The sequence below is a fragment of the Mixophyes fleayi genome, chromosome 4 (genome assembly GCF_038048845.1).
Source record: "Mixophyes fleayi isolate aMixFle1 chromosome 4, aMixFle1.hap1, whole genome shotgun sequence".
Taxonomy (NCBI): domain Eukaryota; kingdom Metazoa; phylum Chordata; class Amphibia; order Anura; family Limnodynastidae; genus Mixophyes; species Mixophyes fleayi.
The window spans coordinates 254,770,106-254,781,223 of NC_134405.1; the positions used below are offsets into that span (position 1 = coordinate 254,770,106).

The window sequence follows — 11,118 nt, forward strand, 5'->3', positions numbered from 1 at the left end:
GTTGTCCACAGTACCCACCAATTTATTCTAGTGCTTGTAGTGTAAACATGTATGCAACAATGTGGTTAATAACTAAAGGTAATATGAAAAAATATCAATAAAACCCAAAAAGTCAAACAGATCTAGGAAAACATCTCTGAGCCACCAGACTGACTCACATCATTCACCCTTGCAGCAATTCAAGGTTTTGACAATTGTGCAAAAATAAATCAAATTAAATTGACACTAGCAATCTGTGACAGAATAATGACATTGTCCACATATATATTGTACAGGTTAACCCGTGCATGATACTCATGCATTCTAGTCAAATCAAGCTACTTAAGGTGTTAAAAAGGTTCTTGTCATGCATTTGGGGCTAGGCCAGGCCTCCTCAGGGGAAGAGCGTTACTTGCCGACGTAAGCGGCCTTTTTTAATGTGGTTTTGTCCACATGTCACCACCTCATCATTCTTCTCCATCACCTCATCCTTCATCTTCATCGCCACATCCTTAATCTCCATCGTCTTACTGTTCTAAAACCTCTTGATACACAACGTTTCTGCTAAACACCTTATCGCTGTGCTCAATCAGTCTTCCTTGAAGGGCAGTATTCATAACCTGCACTTTCACATCACTGCTTCTCCGTACTCGTGAAAATACGACATACAATTGTCCATGACCAAACACAGGCTCTGGTAAATAAATACCCACACGGTCAAGAGTTTGAGCCCTCAACTGGTAAATTTAGCCTTTACTACCCCTCCCACGGGGGGAAGGGGGGATGATGGAAGTGAACTGACTTCACTATTATAATTTTTTTGTCAAATAATGTCAGTATACCAAATTTCAGGTCAATTGGATGAGCCCTTTCTGAGAAAATAGTTTTTTACACACACACACACACACACACACACACTAACACACACACTAACACATGCCGCTAGGCTTATATATATTAGATAGTTTTTGAAAGTTTTTTTATTTTTTTACCTGAAACAAACTATGCCTTTGTTGTATATTGGTTATAAATGCACCACTCAAACTAAAATTATCAACTCCGAAATATTTAATACAATAATCCATAGCCAATAATAATTTTGTCTATATACCATTAGGTATTACTTTCATTAATATGCACAGCTTTAATTACAAGGAATCTTTTTTTGTTCACAAAAGTTTGCTATTATTTATTGTGTTCCAAAGAAATGTGTTCAGTGTGTACAAAATATACTGCATTCTTGTATTGAATCCTAATCTTAAGATATGAAAATCGGGCAATTAAGATCACAACAGGTTCGATGAACACTCCTCCACCCCTTACTACAGAAGCCCTAGCCATAGACCCTTCCATTCACATAAATGCTTAGCCCATTGTGGATCTGATGAATGGATTTACCATAGAGTAATTAGTTTTTTATATTTAGACATTGAACACCACCAAAAGCTAGTTTAGTTTTGGCTGCAGCTATCCTTTAACCTGACCAGATCTTTCTTCTACAGTCAGCTCGGTGCATTATGTTTATTGGTTTATATTGATGGGTTACATATAAAATCTAAAATATAATAAAAATTACAGTCCAGGTACAATAGATTTATTCAAACACTGATAAATTCATAAAAAAAAGTTTTTCTAATTATTTATACTACTAAAAATCCGTGCAGTCTTTGTGTAAACACAGAAGTGGATTGCTCATATTGCGGTCTTTGATGAGCACATTCTGACAAAATGGTCCTCTGAACAATAATGTGTAAATGTCAACACTGATATAACTAAGCAGCGTTTGTTTTAAATGTAAAATGATTGATCTTGCGTTATGTATTCTGTGGTGGAGATATTAAAACTATTTTAAAAAAATGGTATGTTATGATATATATTGATGATAAAATAATCATAAACTAATAAACAAAGATTATTTAAGCATGAAGGAGACAATTTGGGTCTCTTTCCACATCAACCAAATACTTGGATCTATTTGCTTGTACACACTGATGTGGTGGCGTGGCCCTATGTAGCACATGGTGCTTTGTACAGACCTCATACTAGAAAATAAATGTATACATAAATAGTTATCTTTAGATCACTGGGAATAAAGAATGCAATCCATTGTGTGGTTTCTGTTTTTCCAAAAATAATTAATTATAATTATTGCCATGCCACAATTACAGCTGAGGTAAAACAAAGTCCTAGGGGTATATTTACTAAACTGCGGGTTTGAAAAAGTGGAGATGTTGCCTATAGCAACCAATCAGATTTAGGTTATTTAGTTCATTCTACAAAATGACAGCTAGAAACCTGCAGTTTAGTAAATAAACCCCCTAAAGTATATATACTAGTTGTATAAAGGTAAATACATGTACAAATAAACCACTTGATGATACAATATCCATTCTTTCCAACATAAAAACACTACTCTGGTAAAGTTTCTGTTTTGAACAGAACAGTAAGAGGTGGGGAAGTTGGAACTCCTGAACAGTTACTGTAATCATTTCTGAATGATTTACATAACAATGTTTAATTAGTAGTGACAATTCAGGGATGGTCCCCTCCCTGCTTCCCACAGAGACCTGGCTGGCTTCTTAGTCTATTCACACCTATTCCAATCACAAAAGAATCTTCACAGACTACCAAGGTGCTCTAGGAGAGAACTTCATTTGCACTGATAGAAATTCATGGACTTCCATTATATCTGGAAGGGGAGTAACCTCAACCCCCACTGGACCCCCTGTAATAGATAATGTAGTTTATGCGTCTCACACACTTTCATTCCATGTGAACTAAAGACGGTTATCAAGACTTTTCTCTGATTCCAACACAGCAAGTTGTGGCTATTGGACCTTTCAGGAGCTGATTTTCCTCAATATATTGGACTAAACTTTCTCTGTGACCCACAGGAGTAACTTCTCAACTGAAAGCTCAAGCCCACGTGTCTCCTTACTTCCCAGGTAAGATCAATGTCTATGGTGTATCAATTTGGTGCTATGTTTGATGTGTTGGCATTATAGAGTTTGCTGCCAACTAACCAAGATCCAATTTAACTTATACCTGAGAAACGGGATATGGCTTCACTCCCGTCATGCTGCTTGGTATTCGTGTTATCTGGTTATACATTATATTTTCAGTGCATTTTCTAATTATGTGTGTGTATATATATATATATATATATATATATATATATATGTATATATGTGTATATTTAATATTTACTTAGTCTTCAGTACAAATATATGAGAATGAACACAGCTGAGGTACTGATGATCAATTAATCTAGTTGTGCGGTTTGAGCAGGATTAGGGACGTTTAAGACCAAATTTCTTGTGGTGAAATGTTAATGTGCCCAAAAGCTTAATATGACAATTTTTTGCTGAAGAGTTCTTAAAATTTTGCTCTACCATAGTTTCTAGTGAATTGATAGACTGCATTCACAGGATTTTGTTCGGCCCAGAAAATGACAGCAGTCCTATAACCATATAACCGTATACCATATACCTCATTTTAAAAACTATCTCATAATTTTTTTACTCACTTAATACATTTATATAATGTAACTTTTGGGTGATGCTTTTGGTTAATTATACATTTATATAATATAACTTTTGGGTGATGCTTTTGGTTAATTATACTATTATATAATGTAACTTTTGGGTGATGCTTTTGGTTAATTATACATTTATATAATATAACTTTTGGGTGATGCTTTTTGGTTAATTAAGTGAAAGTGGCTTATTTCTTTTGCACTCCCAATGTTGAGCACTTAAGGCAACATTCTGCTTTGCCTTACAATTTCCTTGCTCCATTGAGATTAAACATAGGATTCCAGAGAAGTGTACTGTCAAATAGTGACAAACAGTATATACACCTAAAATGTCTGGACGCACATGTTTGGAGGTTCCTTATGTTGATAAATAGTTTTAAAACTGGTGCAAGAGGGATGTGACCACACTGAAAATTGCATTATTAATGCTACTCTAGATACTTCAAGCTGTTCTCTGTTTAGTTGGTGATATTTGATTGTAGCGTGCCATTGAAAATAATTAGGCTGTTCCCTCTCGTTAATAAATCTGCAATAAATTAATTTCCATATAGCGGGATAGCTTGTGCTTTCTTGAAAGTGTCTTAAATGAAACCTTTTTATAAATAATTTTTCAATTTAGCTAACATTTGAATATATATCTTGGGTCTTCAGTTAAAGGACATACAAAACCCACTTCCAAGATGCATGTCCTTCAAACTCTGGAGATGCAGGAGCTCTCTGACCACTTCCAAGTCATCAAGAGACTTGGTCAGGGGACGTATGGTAAGGTTCTGCTCGCCCATGACAAGAAAACAGGTATGTAAGCAACCTTACTATAGACTCTTATGCCATAAAATGTCTAGAATGATTTTACATCTATTCTCCTTTATATTTAGGTGAACCAATGGCCATCAAGCTTGTAAGAAAGGACAGAACTAAGCTCAAAGCCTTCCTTAAGGAACTTTCTATGTCAGTTTCCCTCTCTAACAACCATGGCATTATAAAAACCTATCCAGTATTCATTTACACTATGGATTATTATGTCATGGCCCAAGAGCTGGCACCTGCAGGGACCCTTCATCATCTAATCAAAGCAAAGGTAAGAAGTGAATATTTTTAGGTTATCTTCCATATCAACATACTGTGTCCTACAGCTACTTAAAAAAACAACTATAATAAACATACAATTTTCTACATATTGGGCTTAATCACCAACACCACTGCTGTAAAAAGCATCTTGGACCAATAAACCGCCAATCTTGTCCTGCAGTTTAAAACTGCTACCAAGCATGATTTTGTTTAAATCTAGGTGTTAAATAATTGAACATTACAAGTTATTTCACTGGGAGCGTATACTCATTTTTAAAAAAATATTTTATTATATTTATTATACATAGGGGGTTTATTCAAACAGGTGTGTGGTTCTTTAGAACAATGCAAGCCGCACATTATTACCGTTACTGTGGTAATGGCTGCACATTTTTTACGTTACTGTGGTAATGGCTGCACATTATTACCGTTACTGTGGTAATGGCTCTGCATTATTACTGTTACTATGGTAAATTCTCAGCTGATTTTTGCTCACGTCTCAGAGATGTGAGCAAAAATCAGAGGAGAAATTACCGTAGTAATGGTAATAATGCTTAGTCATTCCACATTAACAATAATAATAGGCGGCTGCGTTGTTCTAAAGAACAATGTGTCTAATTGATTCTACCCTTTAATGTCTTGTTTTGATGCTTCTGCTCTGTAGTATCGTCTGTGTGTGAACGGTCTAGTCTCATATTATGAGATGATCAGGTGTTGAGCATCCACACCATACCTCCTTGCTGTGACATTTGTAGTGGGGAAAAAACCTATAAAAAAAAGAACGTCGGCACTAAATGATGTAATCAAATAAAATTGCCAACCTTACTACCGGAAATGTTGCAGTTTCTGTTCCCTGTTGATACATATGTGCTATATATTTTTTAAATTTGCTTACACACAGCTGGATACCATAACTTGTCCTATGTGGTCCCTTTTACTACATCCTATCCTTTTACTTTTGGCCTCCTCAACTACAAACAATTGTCTGATAAAGAATAACGTAGTTCTATATACAGTATGGAGGGGGAGTGATGCAGATGGAAGTCGAGGAGTTTTCTCTCACATACACAAGAATATGGGTTTAACTTTATAGCCAAGAAGAACAATGGCGGAGCTTCAAATCGACTGTTTAACTGCTGTTTGCAGCACTGTCACAGAATGTACAAAAGGAATTCCTGTAGTAATTGTTATAGAAAAATATTTATATATAACTCCCTTCAAAAAATCATTTGAGTAAGCTTAACAAAATAGGGATAGTGTGCATTTAAAATTTATTCATTAGTAAACCCTAAAGCATCACCGCAACTGAAAAAATATGATGCTAAGGGGGAATTAAATTCTCAAAATATTTGCGCAAGGTGCTCCGGATGGGCTGTGAGTCACCTCGCACATATATATTATTCTTTACAGAAGTAACGCTAATTTTTGCTCGTGCCCCATAGAAGTGCCCTACATTTTACCGTAGTAACGTAAAACAAGCACATCTGCAATGTTCTTAAATTGAATCCGCCCCTAAAAGCCTATTATACTTCAAACTTGCATGGAGTTTGAAATATTATCTTTAGATTAATTACAAATGATACACTTTCATATCTTAGGGTATTGTGCAAGTATGTCTCGTAATTTTTTTCTGTCTCCTTGTACAGGTCGGCATTCCAGAAGATGCAGTGAAACGATGTGCAATGCAGTTGTCCAGAGCTCTTGATTATATGCATGGCAGAGGACTGGTGCACCTGGACTTAAAGCCAGATAATGTGTTGCTCATGGACAACGATTGTTATCACATTAAACTCTGTGATTTTGGTTTAACCAAGAATGTAGGCAGTCTTGTGTCCTCTTTGTCACATATAATTCCATTTATGTCTCCGGAGTTGTGTGACTTGAAGCAGGATGAATACTTGATCCTTAATCCTATTATAGATTCCTGGGCTCTTGGTGTTCTCCTGTTCATTGCTCTAATAGGACACTTCCCCTGGAATGCAGCTCTGGAGGGCGACATAAGGTACAAGGTCTACATCAACTGGCAAAAAAACGAAGACCTCATTCCTCCACCAGGTTACTGGGAGAACTTTACAAAGGATGCTTTAAACATGTTTAACAAGATCTTCTCACATGATTGTGCTGCTCGGCCTTCGATTCTTTCTGTCCTGAACTATCTTAATGTTCCTTGGAAAGTTGAAAACCTTTCAAACGACGGCATGGAGGTTGTAGAAGAGCAAGTGGATGTGATGACAGAAATTGTTGAAGACAGCCAGGAGTTTGTAATCGAACAGGACCAGGAGGGCAACACAACAACACCATATGGAAGGGATCTCTGCAATCCAGCCCTAGTGGTCCTGGAAGAAACAACTACTCTCACTCTCGGGTCTGAAGTAGAAATTCCTTAAGAGCTGGTGATAGGACCACTGGACATGTATTGAAAAAGATCCTGGTAGACGAATTCCCCAAGTGGACAACAAGATTTTGAGCCAGTGCAGTCTACTGCTAGCGTGAGTATTGCAACACATTCTGATTGTTTTCCAGTACACTGACAGATTAATACATAGTTGCCACAATTTTAAAGTAATTTTGCACACACTTTGGTGACATTATATTGTGCAGTTGGTCTGTATAGGAAATAGTTACAAACCTTTAAGATCTGGGATTGTCTTTGGAAATTAAAGACAGTTGGCATCTGTTATTATAATTTGTTATACAAAGCTTAATTACATATGAAATGTGTGAAGACAGGATTGTGAAGTGTCAATGGATACAGTTACAGAGAACAAATGGTTAAACCATATTTTATAGGACTTAATTTAATTACAATGAAGAACATGTTCAAAACATATAATACATCTACCACACACACTGACAACTGCACAGTGAATAAGACAAAGCAGCCAAACAGATTTTAATAGTATTTTTTTCTTGCAATGTTTAGGAAAAGAAAAGCAAAGGTCTGATTGGTTGCTATATGTTACAGAAGACATTCTTCTTGTTCACCAACAGTGTATCGAAAGCAAATCTCATTATAATAGATTACTGTAATTTGCATTATTTGCCCAATGTTAATACATAACTGTATACACATTACATTAATACCCCCATGCACTATACACATTGATTTCCTCACCACAGATTACATTAAAACTCCTCTCAAATACATTGCATTAATACCTCTCCCACACACATTATATTAATACCCATCTGTCACTCACACATTACATTAAACCCGCGCCCACACACACTGTGACAGTACCCTCCACAAACACATTGTATTATTACCGTCTTTCACACACACACACACACACACACACACACACACACACGCAGCTCATCACCACCACTACACTTACCTGATCTGCAAAGCTTGAATGCAGTAGGAGAGAGACTCTCCTTTCTGCTTCCTACACAGTCAAAAATGGAAGAGGAGCAGAAGGGGAGGGGAAAAATGGAGGAGAGTTAGCCATCATTGGCGATGACGGATGGAACATGAACATCCACTTGTCCTGACTGGCTGTGGCCTATGGCTGTGCCCTCTATCAGCCAAGGACATCCTTTTTATCCCCCAGAACTGCGGAAAAAAATATCCAGTGGCAAAATCCAGGACTATCCTGAGTTAATCATGACATATGAGGTATAGTTGTAATTGTGTATAGATGTGTCTGAAACAGTAGCAGAACTACAGTGGGTGCAGTTTAGGTGGGACATAGAGGTGAGGCCGCCCACTCCATGGCCACCGCAGGACATGCCCTGCATCTCCCAAGGCTCCCACATAACCCCAGAGGGTACCGCAAAGTCCTCTTCTGAGAAGCTCATGTGCAGGCTGTGCATGCTCAGAAGCCTGTAAAGTTACAGCTGCATTGCCCGCCCTCTACCCAAAGTTTTGCTATGGAGTTATGCCCTTGGTCAGAAATAACTTGTGTATTTATACCTCAATACTAAATTTGTCCAGGATGTTGTCTGTTCTACCCATCAAAAAAGCAAAACTGTTTATTAAGAACATGCTTAAGTCTCTTGGGCTTGTATGGGCCTTGTAAAATGTATATGATTGGCTTGTTAGTTTCCTATGAAACTGAAAAGCCTTGTATAGTTTGCAGATTCATACACTGGAGCAGGACCAGTGACAGTTACAGCAGACATAACTAACTAGATTTTCCTCATCATTTTATCACTAATTTTATATCCCATCTTCTGATTTAGACAGAGCTGTCTTTCTTCTGGGGAGCTAACTTTCTGTCCCGTCAACCAGGAGATTTGTCCTGGCTTAGGGGAATGTTGGGAGACCCTTTCATTCAATTACAAATTACATTAATGTATTCGTATGGTTCCCAAACGTAAGAATGTTGAACTGGGATTATGATGACACTATGGTTTGTGCAGAAGTTCTATAAGTAAAATACTAAGAAAAGCATATGTATTGTACACATAGTGTAATTAATATACATAAACATAAATACTGACCTTTTTGCATTTATCCATAGAACTAGAGCTTGGTTAGAAATGAAATTAAGTACAGTAATATACAAATTCTGTGTCTTCTAATTCTACATATGTTGTGAGGCTAAGAGTTTTGATTGTCTCCACCTTATCAAGTTCAATTTCACATTTGTATGTATGGTCCTTTATGATTCAGTGCGCGGAAATTGTAGGTCATGTGGGGGTACTTAACCGGTATTATATAATGACATCTCCATGGTCTTTGGATGGTTCTGGACTTGATAATTATTTTGAAGTGGAGTATCAACCAGGCGTATCTCATGTAAGATATATGCAGGTTACCTTGTTTAGACTACAAGACCAGGTATTCCCAGGTTTTCTCAAACATAGTACTTACCTGGCCCAACTATATAACGCTTCCAAGTACGCATGGTGTTTGGGCATATTAAAAGTGGTGTGACAGTAGTTTTGAGGAACCTTAATTCTGTGTGAACGGTACAGTAGGTGATATCTATTAATGGTTTTACCAGCATTTAGTCTTGCAAAATGGTCAGTATTGATGTTTATGTGTATTAAGTACACTATGTGTACAATATATATGCTTATCCTAGTAATCTATTTACAGAACTTCTGTACAAATCATAGTGTCACCATAACCCCTGTTGTTAACATGGTTCAACGTTTGGGAACCATACTAGTAGATTAATGTAATTAGATTAACCTTTCTCAATGTATGTTAGCACTGTAAGCATCGCAATTATGCTTTGTTCTGCTGTTCCTTAATCTATAGAGAATACATAATTATCATTATTATCCTGTTATTCCTTTAGATTTTTGCTTTGTATGCAGGGCTGGTGCCACCATTAGGCATTTGCCTACGTCACTGGGCTTTGGGGGGTGGCATTGTGGCAGATTAAACATTGATAATGTCTCTGAATGAGGCACAACGACCGCTTGTTACCCAGCTATCCTACAGGTCTGAATTGCTACTGTTCAGCAGCGCATTTTAAAATGTGCTTGGCTCCTGGCAGTGTCGTGATGTCACAATGCTTTTAGTGGAGAGCAGCCGAGAGGAGTCAGGCAGCCAAAGAAGACAAAAGAAAGAAGCAGATAAGTAGATAAGAAAAGAAGGTAAGTATATTTAATACAGATAAAATGCTCAGACAACCCCATGAGTTGCAGACTATGGGTCTATGTATTAAAACATTGTGGAACTTACCTGCTCCACGATCCTGATCACAGCACTCTCTTCTTTACTCCTGCTTGGTGGTGCAATCATGTCACTTTGAGCGGGGAGTTTGAAACTCCCTGCACTATATAAGATCCACTCTGACACACTGCCTGTGTCAGAGTAACAGGTTGCTAATCCCTGCTTCTGTCTCCTGCTGTGCTCTCTGGTTATCGGCTCCTAGTGAATTTCTCCTGATTTGTCTGACTACTTTCCTGGATTAACCCTTGTGCTGCTTTATTCAGTGTGCATCCGACACTGGTTGTTTACCGACTTCACTTTCTGGATTATCCTTGGCACCACCTACTTCAGAGAGTATCTGACCCAGCTTGTTCACTGGTCTCACTTTCTGTATTGTCTTCAGCTCCGTATACCTCAGAGAGTATCCGACCTGGATTGGTATACTGACCACGACCTCTGTACCTGCCTGTGTTTATCCAGCTGCATTCATCTATCTACCCTCTATCACATCAGGGGGGCTACCCTGAGGGTCGTGACCTGCGGACTCCTGGAAGCAAACTCCATCCTGCTTTGCAACTTTTTGGTCGGGTAGAGGAGCAAGATAAGAATCAAGCTCAACTTCTATAATACATTCAGGGTGTCTCTACTCGCCCCCATACACTGCAGAACACCTTGGCTTCACAAGCCACTCCGCCAGAAATTTTAGCCTCCGGCACAAACTCCTGCAGTGACCCAAACCACAGCATCCCATCTCAGGATTCCTAATCCTCTAAATTTGATGGTGATCCCAAGGCCTGTCGAGGATTTCTAAACCAGTACGCAATACAGTTTGAATTGCAGCCTGAGAACTTTCCTACTGAGAAGAAGACTAAAGTTGCATACATTATTTCCCTTCTGCCCAGACAAGCCTTAGCATGGGCCTCTC

The 11,118-nt window shown here is 37.9% G+C and overlaps 1 protein-coding gene across 1 annotated transcript; it reads left to right on the plus strand.

Moving 5' to 3' along the window:
* The first annotated feature begins 4,194 nt into the window (after window positions 1-4,194).
* On the plus strand, window positions 4,195-7,077 carry LOC142150813 (serine/threonine-protein kinase SBK1-like). The gene is made up of 3 exons (XM_075205997.1): window positions 4,195-4,309; window positions 4,390-4,592; window positions 6,229-7,077. Exons 1-3 carry the CDS (start codon window positions 4,195-4,197, stop codon window positions 6,967-6,969), a joined length of 1,059 nt encoding a protein of 352 aa, XP_075062098.1. The 3' UTR covers window positions 6,970-7,077.
* The last annotated feature ends 4,041 nt before the right edge of the window (window positions 7,078-11,118 follow it).